At 38.9% G+C, this 23,955-nt stretch overlaps 1 protein-coding gene across 1 annotated transcript in view; it reads right to left on the reverse strand.

Annotated features, from left to right (window-relative positions):
* Nucleotides 1-23,955, reverse strand: part of LOC140202854 (E3 ubiquitin-protein ligase RBBP6-like) — an 88,617-nt gene that overhangs the window by 58,864 nt on the left and 5,798 nt on the right. Inside the window, 2 exon segments of the mRNA XM_072268318.1 lie at nucleotides 13,496-13,532; nucleotides 20,602-20,701. Of these exon segments, the coding sequence (XP_072124419.1) occupies nucleotides 13,496-13,532; nucleotides 20,602-20,701 (137 nt within the window).

Here is a 23,955-nt window from a genome sequence, read left to right on the forward strand (position 1 = left end):
GCACAGCACTTGACACTTTGATAATGACATTTCAAGTCCCCTTGATGCTTTATACACAACTGATCTATTGACATTTCACAGAATGGCCAACTACGGTCTAGCAAAGATTATCTAGTAAAAGATTAACATTAAAATTTCACTGAAGCTAGGTGCTGTATTGTAATGTATGTCATGTTCCACGATATACACATAACAACTAATACAGGTTGAGTAACCCTTATCCAAAATTCCATAACCTATAAACTTTCAAAATCTGAATTTTTGAGCAGTGACATAATGTCACAAATGGAAAATTCCGTAAGGTGCTGGGAAGGTTCCCAGGTGATACACAAGTCGCTGTGCACCACAGACATGTTCTGAGAAGCGATGTCACACATGTAATGAACAGAAGTTAATAAAAATGTACTGGATGAAGCAAAAACATTAAGATCTCAATAGTGTATTGAAAGAGTGGATTTGTCAGTGGAATGAACATATGCTGCTTAATGGTATGCTGATCATGAAACAAACAAAAATCAAGTTGCGTTGAAAATTAAAGATAATCATGAATATTCTGATTGCAACAATTTAAGAAAAGTCACTGCATTAATTTTTTTAAAGATTTGTGGTGATAAAGCAACTGCTGATCATGAAGCAGCAGCGCAAGTCATTGATGAGTTGACAATATCTTCACTGATGAAAATCTAACATGCTGCATCAGCACGTATGTGTGATTAATAAGTGTAAGACAAAGACTGCTTACCGGTAGCACATAAATTCAGATCAGAAACAATGGCGATCCCAAGCTATTCCAAAATCCAAAACTCTTTCCACCCTAAGCATTTTGGATAAGGAGTACTCAACGATAGTTGTAACAGTAGTTGTAGGCATCTCGCTTGGTCAGGTTTGCTGTTCCATATTCAATGCTTGCTCATTATAGGAGGGCCTGTACTTGAATAAAATTTGCTCACTCTCACCTTGAACTGATTTATCTACCAAGGCATTCCCCATTATTAACACTAGCCTGAAAATTATTAAAGTTCATCAATTACAGATGTAAGCAATTACAATTCTTTGTTTGCTGGCCAGTTTCCTTGTACAATGTTAGCAATAACCTGTAAATGAATGTTTTCATTGTGAAACTACGTATCTAGCAACTTTAAAAACATATTTTCAAAGGTTAACATTTGAAAAAGCGTTATCAATCTAAAAACAATTGAACAGTGACCTAGTAGATGCTGCCGCATTAAGTGTACACTTAATTGGTAGGGCAATAACACAGCCTTCTTTTGAAGGAACAGATTATCAATGTGCTAGACAGAGACAGGATTCCTTATGGCAAAGTTGTTTTATTTAAGCTGCTTTCACACAATTCAGCATCCATGTTAGCAGCAACAGATACGGGCCCTGTCTACAGTCTGGATGTTACCATTATGAACTTCCTTGAAATAACAAGGGAAGATTTGATAGAGACCAGGTTTACTCAATTGCACCAACTTCACCCATAGAATGACACAAGCTGTATTATACCTGTTTTGGGAGTCGAGGACTACACGCCCTGTTAGCGCAGTCAATTTTAACAATGATAAAATGATAAAGAACATTCCAGTTTTGAAGTTTGTACAAATGAATATTTAGAATTTTAATCAATGTTTAATAAATAGCTTTTAAAGTGGCTGTACAGGCACCAGATCCCAAAATCAAAGACAGGCAGCATAAGCTCCAAATGGACTAAGAATTTCCAGAGGAGTGGGTGACACCCGATACAAAACACCCAAATCACAACTAGAGTATATTCAGGAACAAGAGCTAACCAAACCAGAGATATTAGCCCTCTATGAAATGGCAGAGTTAATAATTTAATAATTTGGATGCAATCCAGTCATGGCCAAATGAAACCAAAATGAGCTTTACAAGTTTGCTAAAATTACAATGAGTACAATGAACGGCAAACAGATTATGATTGACGAATTGGGGAGATTAACTGAGGAATGGCAACTAGATTTAAACTTGGACAAGTGTGAGGTGATGCATTTTGGACATTCAAACGAAGGGAGGCCTTGTTGACTGACTGGCAGGACACAGACAAGTGTTGTGGAAGAGTCTAAGTGCACAGTTCGCAGAAAGTGGCTGTGTAAGCAGGCAGGGTGGTGAAGAAGGTGTTATTAGCATGCTAGCCTTCATAAGTGAGGGCATCCAGTTTGGGTTAGGAAAATTATGTTGCAATCAGTGACAAGGATGCAAGAGAGATTTACGTGGATGCTATCTAAATTATAGTGAGGGTTGGCCACAGTGAATCTTTATTCCATAGGAGAATAAGGGATTATCTCAGAAGTTTATAAATCTGGTGCATGGTTTTTTTCTCAAGAGTTGGGAGCATCCACAAATACAAGACTTGAGAGGTAACTTGCTTACACAGAGTTAGTAAGTACCTGGACTGAACTGTCAGTCAGTGGGTAGAAATGCAACATTTGGATAAATGTATGATGGGAGCAACTTAGAGGGGTTATGGGTTGAACCTGGGCAACTGGAGGATGCTAGGATTGGCATGGACCAGTTGGGCTACAGGGCTCATTTTCATGTTGTAATTTTTTTAATGACAAGTCCCAAAATAATTTCAGTTCTACTTTTGCTAACAACTAAGCTTGAACACCATAATATAATGAGCATAACTGCAAAGTTAAGAGGGAATTGCTGGCAAAAGAATCTGCTGTCCTTGTATTTGACTCACCACCATCTGGTTAATGCCATATACATACAAGTTCAAAGAGCAACTAGCAAAAACAATATTGGCCTTCCCCGTAGCATTCATGTGACTTGAAACAATTAAAATTTCTTAACCCAGAAGGACAGATTTCCTTTCCTTAAAGATAATAGTAAATCACAGGTTTAGTAGTTAAAAGCTGAACAGTTACTATCACAGTTTTTCATACTAGTTTCATTCATATTTAAATTCTTCTATTGTAGGATTTAATCCAGACCATGGATAATAGTTCAAGATGTTTCAACAATGGGGCTGATTAAAGGTAGCTTCCAATGTGGTCTAGTAGACACCAAAATGCTAAATTAAAACTTTAAACTGGGTTAGCTACTTACACCAGGCCCTAGTATAAAAAGCAATTCAGCTCAGTTAACGCACTGTGATAGCCACTCCCCATTCGCAACCTTTCCCTGCATACTTTCAGCCGACATCCAAGAATCTTGCTCTATAACCTCCATTTGATGATAGAACAGGACATGATCATAGGTACAGGAGATAAAGTTGGTGATAAGGCGAGAAGCACCTCAATGAAGTCATCAGACCAACAGGAACCTCCATCTCATTTTAGTTTCCTGTTAAAGCATTTCAGATCAATTAGCAATTAATTCTTTAAATACCTTCTTCCGAAACAAGGTATTTTAAACCACATGATGCTGCAGCAGCACACAGGCCAGAGGTTACATCCTGCTCACAGGATGGTCGCCTGATCTGCATCATTAAATGACTGAAGAACAGCCTTTCTACATTTGATGACCTATTTCTTCCTAAACTAGCTAGTTATATTCCAAATGGCTCAGGATATCTCCATCACAGGGAAACACACAATTTCACAACCGAGTAATTCAAGCATTTAATTTTTAAACATTGCACTATCCAAAAATCAATCCATTAATAAAAATACATTTTAAAAACAATTTCCAATGAATGAAAATCAATAAAAACCATAAACAGCTAAAATATGGAACACAAATAAAAAGTACGAGGAAAACTCAGGTTAGGCAGCGGAACATTTGATATTTCTATTTGTCGTAAGTTGCCCAACCCGCAAGCATTTCCACATTTTTTTTTAATATAAATATCCAGGCTCAAAAATAAGGAATAATCCCTAACACCAGGTGTTCAATACCTGAGCATTCCAGAAACTAAACTGCCACAATAATTCACTGCGACAGGGGCTAACTGGAAAAGGATGAAAAATTCAGACATCCCAGGAATGCTTTCCTGGATTAAAAGCTGTCAAAAGTTTTTTTTTCCAAAACATCTGTGAATGCTATGACATTCATAAATTGAAGAACATGAAGCAGATTTTAAAAATAAAGCAACAATGATCGTAGAGGTGCAGCCTCACAACTCCAGCAATCCTCATCTCTAGTACTATGTGCAGATTGCTTCATATGCAGGATGCTTTGACTTCCTGCCAAATATCAATGACATGCACATTGGTAGTTTAACTGGCTTTGTAAATTGCCCCAGCATGATTGACCGGATTGAGAAGCAAATAAATTGGGTATGTTATAGGTGTTTGATGGTCGGCCTTTCCTCTTGCTCTATGACGATCACTGGCATTTCCATTATCTACAGCCAACACAACAAAGAGAGGGCTCTGATCTTCCTGCACTTACTACCCTCACTGCCCATCAAAGATCAGTTTGCACCATCTGGTTTCACACAATCACCTTTGACATAACGAAAATCTTCTGCATCAGATTTTTTTTTGAACAAAAAGACACATGCTAATTAAGAGGTTTTATGCATCAGTGTCTTCGCCTTTCTTGCCAGCCACATGGATGTGGATAAATTTTGTATCGTAGTACAAATCCAGCATCATAGGAAAGACAGATAACTCAGGGCATGGATCAACACCTAGAATTAAGACATCGTAGCCAGTAGTGAGACTTGGTTGCAGGAGGGGCAGGACTGGCAGCTCAATATTCTGGGGTTCCGTTGTTGTAGATGTGACGGGTGGGGTAAAAGGATGGGTGACGTTACTAGTCAGGGAGAAGGTCACAGCAGTGCTCCATCAGGACAGACTGGAGAACTCCGCTAGTAAGTTAAGGGTAGAACTGAGAAATAAAAAAGGTATGACCACCTTAATAGGGCTATATTACAGACCACCCAACAGCCCTAGGGATTTAGAGGAACAAATTTATAAAGGGATCGCAGACTGTTGCAGGAAACATACGGTTGTTATAGTAGGTGATTTTAACTTTACACATATTGACTGGGAATCCGATACTGTAAAAGAATTGGATGGCATAGAGTTAGTCAAATGGTTCAGGAAAGTTTCCTTCACCAGTACGTAGAAGTCCAAATGAGAGAGCGTGCGATACTGGATCTACTATTAGAGAAAGAGGGGGGGCAAGTGAGAGAAGTTTGACACATTTTGCATCCAGTGACCACAATGCCATTAATTTCAAAGTAAATATGCTAAGAAATAGGCCTGGTCCGGGGGGGGGGGGGGGTGCCCTAACTCCTGGTGAAGTCGTCAGGCACCGTCATGACAAGCTTTTTTGGTATGCTCATTGTACGGCGTGTCTTGGGCATCTGAAACCTGGTGGAGCCCATCCCCATCCAGGTGTTTTTTTTTACAAAGTTGAGTTGTTAGCTCGACACTCAACCCAGGCACAGATGGAGCGCGTGCAAGGGAACCGGCCAGACTCCAGCTCTGGACCTCTCACCCCTAAATCCAGCACTGATGCCACTACGCCACCAGCCGGCGCTGGCTGATATTCTAAATTGGAGAAAGGCCAATTTCCATGGTATCAGAAATTATCTGGCAAGTGTGGACTGGGACAGGCTGGTTTCTGGCAAAGGTACTTGGAAAGTCAGAGGTCTTTTAAAAAAAAAAATTTTGGGAATACAAAGCTTATATGCACCAGTCAGAAAAAAAGGTAAGTGTGGGGAGCTTCGGTTTTCAAGAGATATTGAGGCCCTGATTAAGAGGGGAAAAAAAGAGCCATATAGCATGTATAGGCAGGTAAGTGCAAGAAATGCACGAGAACACAAGAAAAGAAAATCAAGAAGGCTGAAAGAAGGCATGAAGTTGCTCTACCAGACAAGGTGAAGGAGAATACAAGTATGTTAAGAGCAAAAAAGATCACCAGGGACAAAATGGGGAAGATCTTAAATGCATTCTTTCCATTTGTATTTACTCAGGAGATAGATACAGACACAATCTACAGAAGTGAGGAAAATGCTGCATTAACTTCATGGATTAGAGGAGGTGTTTGCTACCTTGAGGCGTATCTGGATTGACGAGGTGTTTCCTCGGACAGTACGGGAGGCAAGTGGAAAAATTGCCAGGGCCCAGCAGACTATCCTTAGCGACAGGAGAGTTACCTTAGCGACAGGAGAGGTACCAAAGGATTGGAGGATAGGCAATATTGTTTCGCTGATCAAGAAAGGCTCTAAAAATAAATCATAAAATTACAGGCCAATGAGTGTGACATCAGTGTTGCAAAGTTATTGGAAGGTATTCTAAGGAACCAGATATATCAGTATTTGGATAAACATGGACTGATAAAGGATAGTCAGCATGGCTTTATGCATGATAGGTCATGTCTAACTAACCTTTGAGAGTTTTTCAAGGAAGTTACCAGGAAAGTGGATGAAGGCAAGGCAGTTGTGGACATTACTAAGGCATTTGACAAAGTCCCACATGGGAGACTGGTCAAGAAGGTTCAGTCGCTCAGTATTCTGGATGAGGTAGTAAATCGAGTGCATTGGGTTAGCGGAAAAAGCCACAGCATGGTAATAGAGGGTTGCCTTTCCAACTGGAGGCCTGTGTGTCGCAGGGATTGGTGCTGTGTCCTTTGTTGTTTGTCATTTATAATCTGATTAGAGATGGTCAGCATGGCTTTGTTAAGGGCAGGTTATGCCTTACGAACCTGATTGAATGGCGGTGCAGGCTCGAAGGGCCGAATGGCCTACTCCTGCACCTATTTTCTATGTTTCTATGTCTATGGACGCAGGAAGGCATTTGATAAGGTTCCCTTTGCAAAGCTCATTCACAAGGTAAGGAGGCATGGGATCCAAGAAGACCTTGCTTTGTGGATCTAGAATTGGCTTGACCACAGAAGGCAAAGGGTGGTTGCGGATGGTTCGCATTCTGCATGGACGACAGTGACCAGTGATCTGTTCAGGGAGCCCTCCTCTTTGTGATTTTTTTTTAAATGACCTGGATGAGGAAGTATAAGGGTGGGTTAGTAAATTTGCTGATGACACAAAAGTGGGGGTGTCATGGATGGTCTGGAGGGTTGTCAGAGGTTACAGTGTGATGCCCATAGGATGCAGAATTGGGCTGAGAAGTGGCAGACTTAGTTCAACCCAGATCAGTATGAAGTGGCTCATCTTGGTAGGTCAAATTTGAAGACAGAATATAATATTAATGGTAAGATTCTTGACAGTGTGGAGGATTAGCGAGATCTTTGGGTGGTGTCCATAGGGCATTCAAAGCTGCTGTGCAGGTTGACAGTGTTGTTAAAAAGGTGTGTTTGTCGTCATCAATCGTAGGATTTAATGCAAGAGCCATGAGGTAATGTTACAACTACACAAGACCTTAGTTAGACCCCACTTGGAGTACTGTGTTCAGTTCTGACAACCTCACTATGGTGAGGATACTATAGAGAGCGCAGAGATTTACAAGGATGTTGCCTGGATTGGAGAGCGTGCCTTGAGTTAACTTGGATTTTTCACCTTGGAGCAATGGAGGATGAGAAGTGACCTGACAGAGGTGTATAAGACGATGAGAGGCATCAATTGTTTGGATAACCAGAGGCTTTTACCCGGAGCTGAAATGGCTAACACGAGGGGGCATGGTTTTAAGGTGCTTAGAAGTAGGTACGTTTTTCACACAGAGAATGGTGGCGGCATGGAATGCACTGCCAGTGAAGGTGGTAGAGGCAGATACAATAGGGGCTTTTAAGATTCTCTTAGATAGGTACATGGAGTTTAGAAAAATAGAGGGCCATGTGGTAGGGAAATTTTAGGCAGCTGCTAGAGTAGATTACATGGTAGGCACAACATTGTGGGTTGAAGGGCCTGTAATCTGCTGTAAGTTTCTATGTTTCTGTATCAGTGATCTGGAGAATAAAGTGGTTAACTGGATCAGCAAATATGTGGATGATACCAAGATTGGGGGTGTAGTGGACAGTGAGGAAGGGTATCATGACTTGAAAGAGGAATCTGCATCAGCTGTAAAAATGGGCTGAAAATGAGCTTAATACAGACAAGTATGAGGTTTTGCACTTCCAGTAAGACAAACAAGGATAGAGTGAGGACTAGAATATAAAAGCAAGGCTGTAATATTGAAACTTTATAAAACACTGATGAAGTCTCACTTGGAGTATTATGAGCAGGCTTGGACCCCTCATGTTAGAAAGGTTTTGTTGAAACTGGAGGGTGCAAGGCAGGATTGAACGGCTTGTCACATGAAGAGCATTTGATGGCTCTGTGTCTGTATTCAATAGAATTCATAAGAACGAGGGGTGACTTAATTGAAACCTATCAAATGGTGAAAGGCCTTGATAGAGTGGATGTGAAGAGGATTATATTTTTAGAACAGAGATGGAGGAATTTTTTTAGCCAGAGAGTAGTGAATCTGTGGAATTCTTAGCCACAGGCAGTTATGGAGCCAAAGTCTTTATGTATATTTAAGGTCAGGGCACAAAGGGAATATGGGGAGAAGGCAAGAGATTGGGGCTGAGAGGAAAACTGGATCACCCATGGGGGGAGCAGACTCAATGGGCCAAATAATTCTGATCCTATATCCTATGGTCTTATTCAGTGAACGGTAGGGCACTGAGGAGAGTGGTAGAACAAATGGTATCACAGGTAAATAGGGTTATAAAGAAAGCTTTCGACACATTGACCTTCATAAATCAATGAAGATGGGATGTTATGTTGAAGCTGTACAAGACATTGGTGAGGCCAAATTTGGAGTACTGGGTGCAGTTTTGGTCACCTACCTACAGCAAGATGTAAACAAGTTGAAAACTTGCAGAGAAAGGATGTTGCCAGATCTGGAAATGCCCAGTTATCAGAAAAGATTGAACAGACAGAGACTGTATTCTTTAGAACGCAGAAGATTTAAAGGAAATTTGATAGAGACACACAAAATTATGAGGGGTATAGATAGGGTAAATGTAAGCAGGCTTTTTCCACTGAGGCTGGGTGGTAGTACAACCAGCGGTCATATTTTAAGGATAAAAAGTGAGAAGTTTAAGGGGAACATGAAGGGAAACGTCTTCATTCAGGTCAGGAGAATGTGGAATGAGCTGCCAGCACAAGTGGTCTATGCAAGCTTGATTTCAACATTTAAGAGAAGTTTAGATAGGTGCTCCACATGGATTGTAGATATGGAGGCCTATGGTCATAGTGCAGGTCGATGGGAGTAGGCAATTTAAATGTTTTCAGCATGGACTAGTCAGGCCAAAGGGCCTGTTTCTGTGTTGTACTTCTCTAGGGCTCTATGACTCTAAGTACTGAATAAAGGCCTGGTGCTATAAAAGGAATACAATTTAAGCAAATGTTGGGGAAATGTAGTAGGACTAAACATTTCTTCAGTTTCCGAGCCTCATTTATAAATAACTTCTATTAAAAGCAATAATTCCAGAGATTAAAGGCTTAAACATAACAATATGTGGTTTTAGACCTGCAAGTTACTGAATCCAGAACAGCAAGTTCATCAAGGAAAGTCTTCACCTGGATGAAAGGTTTTAAGTAGACAAGAGACCATCTTACATAGGCTACAACTGCCTTTCCATTGAAATACAATCTACTTTCTCTGTTTTCTTCCACAGTTCACCTATTTAATGCACTCTACATTCCTCTACTCTACATCACTACTCAACACTGACCTCGTTTAGTTTTCCCTGCAGTCTGGCAACTAGGTCTGACACCTCTTTCTCTTGCTTTCCCCTGCAGCTCCACTGACCAAAGGGATATATCTTGACAAAACAGAATTAAAAAAAACTATGAATTTTGAAGCACTAATAAAACTATGCACAAATGGTATTTGCAAGGAAGACTATGGTACAAATATCAAACAAATTGAACATTACACATACAGGTTTCTAAAAACTTGTCAAATTTAGATTATGATGTCAAAAATATCAAACCCAGGACATATTTAAAACACCAAAGTAAAGACAAGCTCTCAAGGAAACACATTACTACTTAGAAAACACCAAAGGGCAGCACAGTAATAGAACAGTTGCCATACAATGCCACACCTGGATTAAATCCCAGCCTCAAGCGTCATCTGAGCAAAGTTTGCATGTTCTCCCTGTGACCAATAAATTTCCCCTAGGTTCACCGAAACTCTCCCATAACCAAAGTTATGGGATGGTAGCATACTTGGCCATTCTGTATCACCCACAGTGTATAGATGAGTGGTTGAAATTGGGGGAAGTTGATGAGAATATGGGAGGAATAATTAGTTATGATTAATATTAAATGCATGGCTAATGATCAACATAAAATTGATGTGCCAAAGGGCCAATTTCTCTGCTGTCTCTCCTTGACTAGGGACTGGTGACCGTAATGCTTTTCCATGTGTACCCATGGAATTTGTGGGCGGTAGGTATTATACATTCTAAAAGAACCATAACCATGCATATTACAACAGTCACCTCACCACGTAGTTCAAACTAAACTCTTCCCCAGAAATACCACCATCTTTCAAATCACAATAGCTCCACAATTGAAGTCCTTCAATCAAATTTTTGTCCAAGTAAGGTACCAAAGCAGTCACAATCAAAATGACCATGTCTTGTATGAGTATGCCCATTTTCCTCCTCTTCCAATCTTTTACAATATTTACCAAAACCTCTCAATCATCTTCTAGCTGGCCAAGGCATTACACGTGATTCCATTCCAAGAACCATCCAAAACCTGCTACAACTTCTCTTCATACGTGGTATTCCACATTTCCAGTGTTAATCAGTCACCCGTCTACATAATTCATAACATGTCTGGGCCCCACTACCTTTCCTTGAACTGAGTCACACACACTGAAATATCACACCATTGGCGTCAAGGTTCTGCTGAACAGGAACTTCCTTCAAATCATCTTTAGCCCACTTAAGACTACTCTTTCACCAAATCACTGCCTCAGCCAACAATCATCTAGAGATGATGAACCAGATCACTTGTCATCTTAGTGCTTCAACTGACTCCAATCTTTGAACGTGTCACCTTTATGACATTGTTTGGCTCTGCTCTCACCTACTGAAGCACTAATCAATTCATTTGTCAAACCTACTTCCTCAAACTCTCCTCATTTTTCCATCTGAAAACATATCCAAAACTATGGGTATTTTATTCTAAATCACATCCCTCGATTTACCAGCTGATGGGACAATGAATTGGCTCAGTAATAGAGTGGCAATTGTGCAGCTGATAAGAGTTGCTGTCTCAGAGCAGCAGAGACTTGGGTTCAACGCTGATTTTGGACCCTATCCAAATATATTTTTCAAGATGTGGTCTTCCTTCAGGTGCTTCAGTTTCCTCCCACACCTCAAGACCTACAGATTGGTAGCCTACTTGAACACTAACAATTGATTCTAGTTTAAAGAAAGCAGGTGCAGGTTATTGAGAATGTTGGAAGAATTTATAAAAATAAAGTTATATATAAAGATACGTCTTAACTTAATGAGCCTCAAGTCAGGACAACATCCTGACCAACAGTCACAGCCCAAAAATGTTGACTACTTGTTTCTACATATACTGCTTGAGCTGTTAAAAACTTTTCCATCATTTTGTAGTGTTTTTTTATACAACCAGCTAAACAAATTTTATCTTTGCACTTACATTAAAGTTTTGATCTCATCTACTTCAAGTCTTACAACCCAATTTTTGGTGCACCTATTTGATTTTCACTTATTTCAGTCAAACTAGCTAGCCTCTTATCTTAGCAATTCTCTCCCTCAACCTCTGCCAACCCTTGAAACTGATAAGCTCTTTGTTAGGTTAGATTTTTAATAGGTTGGTGACTGATCTCATTTAACACACCACCTCTGTAGCTTCCCAGACTTGGAAATACTGTTATAATATTGCAACAAGTAAGAGACTTGTTGGTCCCTTTTATCTTTGGTAAAAACTGTAAAGTGGATGCTGGAATTCAAAGTAAACCACTCCTAAAACACTTCCAGCTTTGATACAAGGCTGATTTATTTTGAAACACCGTAAGTTTTCATTACCTCAGTTAAATATCAGAATTTATCTAGTAAATGTACAATTAAACTACTCCACCATGACGATAAAGGACAAGGCAATTGCTTAGAAATTTTACAGCAAAATCAGTATGGCATGCAGACATGTCAATGCCACCTTTATTGAACTCCCAATTCTTCTCCCCAAAGCTAACATCCTAAAATCATTAGCTTCAAGCGAAAAACCACAACTCTGTTGACATCCATGAAGCACTAAATATTTTTGCAATGGATAAACCTAAGCCTTGTTCATAAAGTCAGTGATACAAAAATATTAACTGATCTAATTTTCAAGTCTAATGGAAAAACTTGCTTTTCTTTTTAAACATTACTAACAAGCAATTTAACAAAGCAACAAACGTGGCACATAATTGCTTGTTAAATTGTTACAGTAACAATGCAAAATAAGCTCTCAATAAAACTATCAGGTTAGAAACTAATGCAGTCTATTGTGAGGATATAGAAAATCAAATCAAGCATTCAGTAATATATTTATTAGGAGACAATGTAATTCCATGTGTGCATGACTAGATAAGTTTAATGTGATCTCTTAAGGAATTCATATTTTATATGGCTCAACCAAAATCAACTTTACATCAAGATCACAAAATAACAAAACAGTCAGCTCTAAGCTTTAAATTGACAAGTCAGGAGATTTCTGTGGTGTGCAGCAAGAATAAGTACATAATGTATGAACCACCAGCTTGATACTAGTACATACATAAAAATACACTGATTTAAGTTAAGAGCACCACAAAAGCCTACTAACTTTCATTTTGAAACTATGACCAGGAAAAGGAAAATAATCAAAACAACAGATTAAAAAAAAATAAAAACAGTATTCTTGATGCATGTGATATTTTAATTTTTTTAAGCTCAAAGTAAATATAATATGTTGTTATAAACATAAATTACAGGAGGAATTGTTGAACTGCACAAAATTCAGCAATTCATTTTTAATTGTAACAGCCTAGCTTGGTTTTCACATGCCTTATAGTGTAAAGCAACCCATTTTACCATTAAATTACACCTATAAAAGCATTAAAAACTTGGAGTGATACAATGTGAAATGGAAGATAATACACTTCAAACATTCTTTATTTGAAGGAAAATGCACAAAATACCCTATACATATAATACTAAAAAAGACAAGACATCACAGGAAACTTCCATATTCACCACAGCAAACTGTTGAACCAGACTCTAAAAATCATACACTGATCTGTACAGACTGAATCCTAATTATGTTAATTTGCAGTTTCAATATGAAATACAGTGCTTAAACCTTGCACTATCAGGACACACACACACAATTAATGTGCAGATAAGGCAACTGTTACTAAATGTTATCCAACAGTGTTTTAAAATGTTCTCTAATTTGGTAGGCATTACAAAACATTACTTTGCCAGATATATCATGCCATTTGAGCATTTTGAAAATTACTCAAAACCATTAACATTATGACTTATGATTAGCATGTATTAAAGTGCAACTTAAATTTAACCAATAGAAAGGTTCAGATTGTATTTTTGTTTTACATACTGCTTTCGATGTCCCACTTGTTGGTTCAAAACGATCTCTGGAAAGCAAAAATATATTGTTATAGTCATACAATTTTCATTTAGCAATTAACACTATCTGAAAAGATTTCCTGTCATAGTACACAACAAAGTGAATTAGGGATTTGTTGTATTGTGCAAATTCTCAATGATAGTTTTGCGACAATGAGCTTAAGGTTTGAGGATCATTGGGCGAGTATGGAAGTTTTAAAAACCAGATCATCTGTAACTGTAAAAATGAGCACAATTCACCTTCATTGAGAAAAGTGTTCCTGAATTAACACAATTACTGAAAACTCAGTAATTTTGCTCTTTATCCTCTTGTATGAAGTTATTTAAATGACAATAGATGGATTTCAGGTAATAAATCTTGAAATAGTCAGAGGCTTTTTCCCAGGGCTGAAATGGCTAACATGAGAGGGCACAGCTTTAAGGTGCCTGGAAGTAGGTACAGAGATGTCAGGGGCAAGTTTTTTTTTAAGGAGAAGGTGGTGAGTGCATGGAATGGGCTGCCGGCAACAGTGGTGGAGGTGGATACGATAGGGTCTTTTAAGAGACTCCTAGATAGGTACATGGAGCTTAGAAAAATAGGGTGCTATGGATAACCCTAGGTAATTTCTGAAATAAGTACATGTTCAGCACAGCATCGTGGGTCAAAGGGCCTGTATTGTGCTGTAGGTTTTCTGTGTTTCTAGATATAAATCCACTTTGCCTCAGTGTCAGAGACCCAGGTTTAATCCTGACTTAGTGCTGTCTGCATGAGGTTTGCCTACATACGCCATGACCTTATGAGCTTTCTCCAAGTATTCTGGTTTCAACATCCCAAGTACTTGCATGTTAACTCATGTTATTGTGTGGTGAGTGGCAGAATCTTACTTTGAAATTATTTTTGGGCTTTTCCACATTAACTGAAAACTTAAAAATACATCTTTGGGGATTAACATTGTAAGAACTTGGAATACTAAAATCATTTATCTAAAATAGCCACATATTGAAGTTCAAAGTACATTTTACACATACTTTGGTTATAAAAATATGCAACTGAGATTAATTTTCCAGTTTAAAGAAAACCCTACACAAGATCACCCAATGTGTGAAAAAAAATCATGCAAATAAAAAGTAAATAAATTAACATTAACCAGAGTCACCAAAATTGAGTCCACAGCCACAGAACTGCTGAGGCAAGTAAAGCTAGTCCAAGAGCCCAATGGGTACAAGCTGCAGTCATATAATCAGTCCAGGGGCAGAAGCACCTTGACAATATGAAGAAAGACTGGATGAACTGGGCTTGTACTCGTTGGAATTTAGAAGATTGAGGGGGGATCTGATTGAAACGTATAAAATCCTAAAGGAATTGGACAGGCTAGACGCAGGAACATTGTTCCCAATGTTGGGGAAGTCCAGAACGAGGGGTCACAGTTTGAGGATAAAGGGGAAGCCTTTTAGGACTGAGATTAGGAAAAACTTCTTCACACAGAGAGTGGTGAATCTGTGGAATTCTCTGCCACAGGAAACAGTTGAGGCCAGTTCATTGGCTATATTTAAGAGGGAGTTAGATATGGCCCTTGTGGCTACGGGGATCAGGGGGTATGGAGGGAAGGCTGGTGCAGGGTTCTGAGTTGGATGATCAGCCATGATCATAATGAATGGCGGTGCAGGCTCGAAGGGCCGAATGGCCTACTCCTGCACCTATTTTCTATGTTTCTATGACAAATCAACACCAAAAATACACAAAAGTAAACAAAAATCAAAAACAGTAGCCAGAATGTGCGCTACAAATGCAACACAAGACAGAAATGGAAAGTCAAATAGTCATGAGGAATTTCAATATGCAGGTAGATTGGGAAAATTAGGTTGGTGCTGGATCCCAAGCGAGAAAATCTGTAGAATGTCTACAAGATGTCTTTATAGAGCAGCTTGAGATTTAGCCCACTAGGGGATCAGCTATTCTGGATTGGGTGTTGTGTAACGAATGGAATTTGATTAGGGAGCTTGTGGTAAACCTTAAGAGGGGCTGTTCATAGTATCATTGAATTCACCCTGGAATTTGAGAGGGAGAAGCTAGTCAGATATATCAGTATTACAGTGGAGTAAAGGGAATTAGAGGCATGAGAGATGAGCTGGCCAAAATTGATTGGAAGGGGAAGCAGGAATGCCGGCAGAGCAGCAATGGCTGAAGTTTTTAAGGAGCAATTCGGAAGACATAGGATAGATACATCCCAAAGAAGTATTCTAAAGTCAGGATAACGCAACTGTGGCTAACAAGGGAAGTCAAAGCCAACATAAAATCAAGAGGGGTCACATAATACAACAAAAATTAGTGGTCAGTTAGAGGATTACAAAACTTCTACAAACACACAGAAGGCAAGCTAGCCAACAATACCAAAAGGAAAACCAAGTTTTTTCAGCTATATAAAGAGTAAAAGGGAGGTGACAGTACATAATGGAGTGCTCCAAAATGAAAAAGAAACATAGTAAATGCACTACAGAAATGGCCAACAAACTATGTATCAGACTACACTGTGAAAGACACAAACAGTATGGTGGATCCAAGAGAGGTCGCCGAAGAGATTGCAGAGGTATTAGTAATGATCCTTCACAAATCAGTAAATTACGACATGGTTCCAGAGGACTGGAAAATTGCAAATGTTGCTCCAAGGCCGCAGGGAGGCAAAAGAAAGGAAATGATAGGCTAGTTAGCCTGACTTTAGTGGTTTGGAAGATGTTGGGAATCTATTGTTAAGGATGTGGCTTCGAGGTACTTGGAGGCACATGCTACAATAAGCCAAAGTCAGCATGGTTTCCTTAAGGGAAAATCCTACCTCTGACAAATCTGATAAGAATTCTTTGAGGAAATAAACAGAAAAGACAAAGGAGAATCAGTGTATGTTGTGTACTTGGGTTTTCAGAAGGCCTTTAAAAAAATGCCACATATGTGGCTGATTAACAAGTTAAGAGCCAATGGTATTACTGGAAAGATACTAACATGGATCACATATTGACCGATTAGCAGGGGGAAAAGAGTGGGAATAAAGGGAGCCTGTTCTGATTGGCTGCCGGAGACTAGCTGTGTTCCACAGGGAACAGTGTTGGGACCACATCTTTTCACATTAGATGTCAATGATTTGGATGACAGAATCAATGCCTTTGTGATTTAGTTTGCACATAATATATGTGGAAGGGAAGGTATTAAAGAGGAAGGAGGGAAGCAGCAGAAGGACTTGGACAGATTAGGAGAATGGGCAAAGAAATGGCAAATGGAACACAGTCTCAGGAAGTATATGGTAATTCATTTTGGTAGAAGGAAAAAAAAGCATCGACTATTTTCTAAACAAGGAAAAAAAAATCCAAAAATCTGAGGTACAAAGGGACTTCAGAATCAGGTTTATTGATTCCTTAGGAGCCTTTGTGCAGGATTCCCTAAAGGTTAATTTGCAGATTGAGTCAGTGGTGAGAAAGGCAAATGCAATGTTATCTAGAATACAAAAGCAAGGATGTAATAAGCTACTGGTGAGGCCTTGCTTGAAGTATTGAGAGCAGTTTTCAGCCTCTTATTTTGATGGCTCTGGGCCCTTACTCACTGGAACTTAGAAGAATACAGGTGATATCATTGAAACCAATCGAATGTTGAAAGGCCTAGACAGAACGGATATGAAGAGGATGCTTCCCATGGTGGGCATAACCTCAGAAAGAAGGATGTTCAGTTAGAATGGAGATGAGAGGAATTTCTTCAACTAGAGTGTGATGAATCTGTTGAATTTGTTGCCATAGGTGGAATTGGAGGTCAGGTTATTGAGTGTGTTTAAGGGGGAGGTTGAGAGATCCTAGTTAAGTCAGGGCGTGAGAGGTTACGTGGCGGGGCGGGGGGGAGAGAGGAGGACAAGAGAATAAGGTCAAGAAGGATCAGCCATGATAAAAAGGCTGAGCAGACTCAATGGGCCTATGTTTTATGGTCTTATGATCTAAAAACCACAAGAAACATGAACTGCAGAATTCCCTACAGTGAATCTGCAGCTGCAGAGTGCCTTCAGGTGAGTGAAAAATCGACCAGTAACCCGATGGCTGCAGGGCAACAGCTACTTCCAGTGTCATGGGTTGCAAGACTCCTGCACCTTCTGTCTGCCAGAAGCAGCAAGAGGAGAACGGTCAAACACAGGCAGCCTGTTTATTTTCTGTCTCCTTTTTGATGATTTCAATCTTGCTTGATGCTTTAATCTGTACAGCGTAATGGATCTAACCACAGGCTTGTGTACCGCCCATTAGGAATTGACACAGCACACACCCCTAGCAATAGCCGTAACTGCACTCTCCCCTCTCACCCAAGCAGAATCCTCCAAGAGATCGCAGAAGTGCTAGGTTGTTTAGTTGGCTTAAAGTTACATCATTAAAAGGGTCATTACAGGCTGCAATCGATTACAATTCAGCGGAACTGCACTTAAAAGAATATTTAGCAGCTTTGTGATCTGCCTGCAGTAGGTCACCATTGGCAGGCGGCGCCATCTTGCCAGAAGTTACGAACTACTCTACAAACAAAAAGCAACATGCCACTAAAGCTTCTTAATTAAAATTCTATTGATGTATTTGTACACTTGATGCCAACTGGGGTGATACCTATTTCAGTGGTTCAAATAAATGTTTACAAGTTCATGATGTGCCAAGAGTAGAAAATTTTACTCTTAACCAGCAACACAATCAAACCCCAAGGAGATTGTGACAGCACTCAAGGGCACAGAGAAGGTTCACCAGAGTGAATTTAAATGGAGCATTTCATATATCAAAGATAGATAAGGCTAGGGAACATAGATTTATGTTAAGAACCAAGGATTTTATTGGGGGGAGGGAGGAGGGCAGGGTGGCTACTAGCTGTCCTTTCCTCACAGACACCAGTGAGTACCTGGAGAGTGGTGAAAATAAACTTAAGTGTCCAGAATCACCCTGGCATAGAAGACCAAGCGCAAGTTGGTATAGACTTACTGAACAAAATGTCAATTTGCATATTACTCTATGACTCTCACAACAATTAAAAATGTCACAACTGAACTTACTCAAAATCTAAATAACCAAAAACTCAACATTATCAATTCTGCCTATTTCTCCTCTTATTAATTATCAGCATATACAGTATTCAAAAACACACGACACAATTAATGCTGATAAACACATGACCCAATTATTTCTAATCCAACCTTCCCATAAATCCATTAAAACCCATTGTACCATTGTTTTATTGCTTTTGACTGACCTAAAACTCATCAGCATTATTTACCTCAATTTCTCCTTGTGACAGCAAAGTTCCACCTTCTCAACACTCACGAGTGAAGAAATTTCATCCCAATTTCCTACTGCCTTATTTTTATGGCACTCATGAGGCCTCCTAAATCTGTTATTTCCATCATAACAACGGGTACATGCAAATATTACCATGTGTAGACTCCTTCCCATTCACCACCCAAACCAAAAAGAGAATGATGCTCAGTTATTACTACTGGTCTAAATCTTACCCAGAATTGGAAGCACCTTCGTCAGTTTATGATGCTTCTATGTTTTGGTTAAGGTTTGGGTAAGATCTAGACCATCTTCTTCAAGGAACTATTGGCCTTGCCTGCTATACATATATGCCATAAATTAAGAAAAATAAACCAGTTCTGGTCCATGCAGTCTTCATCAGGTTCATCTATGATCTTAAAAAAAACACCACCTCACACATTTACATTTTTCCTAAAACTCCAGCTTATTATTCTTTCATTCAAGTTCTCAAACCTTCCCGCCAGCAACAAGCTATGTGTAATGAGAAATATACACATTCAAGTAACCAAGATTCCAAAGATTAACAATACTACTCTCATACTATTTATAAACAAAATATTCTGCAGATATTGCAAATCCATTGTAACACACAAAGTGCTGGAGAAACTCAGGTAAGGCAACATCTCTGGAAAAGGATAAACAGACATTTTGGGCTGAGACTCTTCATCAGGACTGGAAAGGGGAAGAAGTCAGGGCTTCTTGATGTGAGTCATCAGAGCCTGGAGATTTGTTAGTCTTTAGCCCCATTAGCTTTCCTACTACTATTTAATTCTGATTCCTTTTGGTTCCTCTCTTTCTAGACTTCAAGTTTCTCAATATATTCAGGAGGTTATTTGGTCTTTGTGAAATCAAATCCATTCTGAGCAAAATGATGTATTTATTTTCAATTAGTTTGAAAAAAAACTTACTCATTCTGCAAGCTTGTGCTTTGCTCTAAATGTACTGAATTTACTAATGACATTAAGATAATGCCAAATTTTACATAACATATTTGAAACTGAATCAGTTATATTTTTGCTTGGTTTTGAAACCATCTCAATTTCAGATTTTCCCTAACATAAATAATAAAATATCATGTTCATTTTGACAGCATACCTGGAGCACTGATGTCTTTACTCACTTTAGAAAGAATGAGGTACTTTGGAAATGTAATCAGAGTAATGTGGTTAATGTAGCATCTAATTTTTCATAATGGCCACAAAATATTTTTAATGGCAAGAAGATCAGTTTATTTGTTTGATAATGATTAAAGTTTAATGATTCGCCACTATAGATCACTCAATACTGTTTCTTGAAACACCCTCTGCATTTAATTATCAATTCATCCCAAGAGCACTACCTCAGTAATTTCTATCACACTCAACATCACAGCGGTCATACACTCAACATCATAAGTGGTCCCCTTCATTTTTGGTTCAAATCTTTGTGGAGGGTTTGGTTTATCATCTCAAGTTCAGACACAAACCCCAACCCTATTGGTCGAATCAAAATTGTCATCAAAATATTGCCACATTACACAAAAAAAGTAAAACCTTACACAAAGAATCAAGAAATTAAAGACTATGCAGTGTCTATTTCACAATTCTTTTTACTTTCACAAATCACAACTGAGTGGTAATATAGATGTAAAATTGCACCCCTTATGAAATTTGTAAACTGTAAGTTAAATGGAAAAAATAGAATTCAACAATACATTCAACATAAAGAACCCTGTCAAATTTGTTTGAATTTCTCTCCCTTTTAACATGTAAAAGTTAGTTAAAATCAAAATGACAGACTTACATGACAAATGATTTGCCAGCAGATTTCACACCTCCAATTGGAATTCTTTTTATAATGACAGATGAATTCTTGGGTATTAGAGTATTATCATCTGTATATTCTGTGAACAATTAGCATACCATTATTATCCAAGTGTCAAAATAAAAGCAAGAACATTCAAACTTCACCCTTCAGTTGTATCAAGTATATCTATCACATTCACTTGTTTATCAATTCATTTACCAACTAAATGGATGTCATGTTTTCCTCCAGCAATACCTTTTGGATAAGGTGCCTTGAGACTTGATCAATGATAGGAAAATATTAAAGCAGTTGGCGTTATTGAAACAATCTGGTAGATGGTTGCAATACAACCAAGAAAAACAAAAGATTATGAGCATTAAATATGTGGGTACTTCGGTTTGTTTGATTAGAAGCCTGAGACTAGAAAAAATTTGCATACAAACCTAAAGCATACTACTATAAAGTTCATTTGATTTCAGGGCTGATTCATCTAGAGCTAGTACACAGGATTATGAACAGTTGATCAGCATAAAACATCTTGGAATACAGATTAGTAAATAGGAGCACTGCTTACAGAACAAGAGACATAGCTATATTGCCAATGTAGGAAAACCTCACTCATGGGTTAATTTCTTGTGTCATTTTGTCTTATTATTTGGTTGTTTGTTTAAACCCCTGGGGTCAACACTCTAGTTTCTAATTCTGAAAAGAATCTATTAAGATCCAAAATAGAGTTATTTTCTATATTCCAGTCATTCAATATTTCAACGAGGATACATAAGTGCCCAGGCTTCAATTCATTTTGAAGGAATGCAAACCCAGGAAGTAAAATTCCTTGCCTCAAATTATTTTTCTTTCCCAGTTGAAGTTACTTTTTTTTTCCAATAAAAGTTTTTTTAAAGTAACAAAATTTCTGTATCATCAATTTACAGCCAGAAAAGCTGACAATGGATCCAGACTGTACCAGAGATTTTGTAGATTATGCTTTTAAGTCCAAAAACCCAACAAAAAAACTAATGGAGGAAATCAGCAGGTCAAACATTTCCTCCGAGACCCTTCATCAGAACTAGAAAGGGAGAAGTTGCCAGAATAAGATGTTGGGATGAAGGAAGTAGTACAAGCTGGAGTAGATACTGATAGGTGGAGGCAGTTGAGGGGGACAGTAGGTGGGTGGTGCAGGAGAGGTTAAGATTAATTGAGAAGCTAGAAAGTGATAGGTGGAAAAGCTATAGGGCTGAAGGAGTGACCTAATATAAGAAATTGGACCATAGGAGAAAGGGAAGGAAAAGCACCAGAAGAAGGTCAAAAGCAATTAAGAAGAAATAGGGTAAGAAGGGAGTTAGAATGGTGAGTGCAAAAAAAAGGAAAGGAAGGTGGAAGGGCAAGAAATTATCAGAAGTTACAAAAATCAATGTTCAAGCTATCAGGTTGGCGCTTTTCCAGACTAAATACTGTCATGAGAGTGGCCTCATCATGGCAAAAACAGCCATGGACCAATATGTTGGAATGGGAAGGGGCAGTGAATTTAAATGGTTGGCCACAGGAAATCCTGCTTGTTGCACAGAGCAAATGTGTTTGACAAAGCAATCCCTCTATCTATGTCAGGTCTCATTATGTAGATAGGCTGCACCTGAAACAGCACATGACCCCGACAGATTGTTGCCTTGCCTAGAAAGACTGGTTGGGGGCCCTGAATTGTGGTGGGGGAGGTGGTGGCCTGTCTTCTGCTTGCAGGGATAAGTGATAGGAGGGAGAGTAGTGGCAGGATGAATGGACTAGGGAAACACAAAGAATGATTCTTGTGTCAAGTGGGATGTGTGTTTTCGGGTGGTGGGGGGGGGGGAAGACATGGGTTTGTTCATAGAATCCCATTGAAGATAGATGTTGCAGAGAATGATGCACTAGAGGCTCATGCAGTGATAAGACAATGCTCCGTCCATAACAAGCAGGATATCCTCGTTGCTGATCATTTTACTTCCACTGGCCATTCTCATTCTGACATGGTGGCCCATGGCCACCTCTATAGCCATGACAAGGCCACTCTCAGGATGGAGGAGCAACACCTCATTCCATCTGAGTAGTCTCTGACCTGACGGTATGAATATCAACTTCTGGTGATTCCTTCCTCTCTTTCCCACTCTCAGCTCTTCTCATTTGCCTAACACCCTCACCTGGTACCCCTCCTCCATCCCTTTCTCCCAAACTCAGTCTACACAATCAAGCAACTACTACTTCAACCCTTTATCATTTCCAACTATTACCTCCCAGCTTCTCATTTCATCTCCCATCCCAACCCACTCACTTCTATTGAGCATTTAATATTTCAGCAATATTGGAGTAATATTGCTTGAGTAAATATATTGCTTAAGCATTCTTTGCTTAAATAATTCTTTATGGGCTATACATAGTTAAGTAAATTGAATATGTCATGATGCTACCAGGTCACACAGTTAAAGACAAATGTGAATGAGCATTTCCTAGCTCCTTATACCACTTTTAATTAGTTTTAATGCTTTAGAGTTACAGAACATATCAGTAGCGACATGAAAACTTTAATCAAACCTGAAACCACTACTTACCTGTTGGAACAGCAGCTAGGCATTCCGGTAAAAAAAAGCAGTGCAGACCCCCCCCCCCCCCCTTTGCAAAGGTAGAAAGTTGGTCAAGTTAAAAAAAAGTAGAAAACAGACAAATTCACAGGCTCATAGAGCACTGGGTGAAAATAATCATCGAAAGAGAAGTGATTGGATATGGAAAAATCAACGCATTTGATTACACAACCAAAGTGGTTTTATATACGGAACAGCTTGAGCAGTGTTTTAAAGCAAAGGGAATAGCCAATGAGAAACAAGTAACAACTTTGTTGAGTGCACTGGATTTAAATGCATACAGTTCATGTAGAATTTTAACTGCTTCAACCAAACCAGCCGAAATGAGCTTTGCTGGTATCATGGAAGTAATGCTTGAATATATAGAACTGAAACCATTTTTGATTGCAGAATGCTTTAGGTTTCATAAGTGAATTCAAAAGGAAGTTTACTTCAGTGTAATGGCTGAATTAAAGTTGTCTAAGCATTGTCAATTAGGTAATGGGCTTAATGAAGGACTGAGAGATTATCTGTGGATTCTTACAAGCAAGCATTCAAAAAAAGTCCCTAACTGAAGCACAACTTACATTTCAAATTGCCGTATCAATGGAAACAGCAGACACAATTGAGTTGCAGTCAATAAAAATGAGTGTGAATAACACTGCAACGTCTAAACAGAAACCAGTCTAGCTTAACAAACTGTGTTACCGTTGTGGTAGGGGCTCATATACACCAGACCAATGCAGGTTTCAGTGTGAAACTT

Source organism: Mobula birostris, chromosome 9, assembly GCF_030028105.1.
Source record: "Mobula birostris isolate sMobBir1 chromosome 9, sMobBir1.hap1, whole genome shotgun sequence".
Taxonomy (NCBI): Eukaryota; Metazoa; Chordata; class Chondrichthyes; order Myliobatiformes; family Myliobatidae; genus Mobula; species Mobula birostris.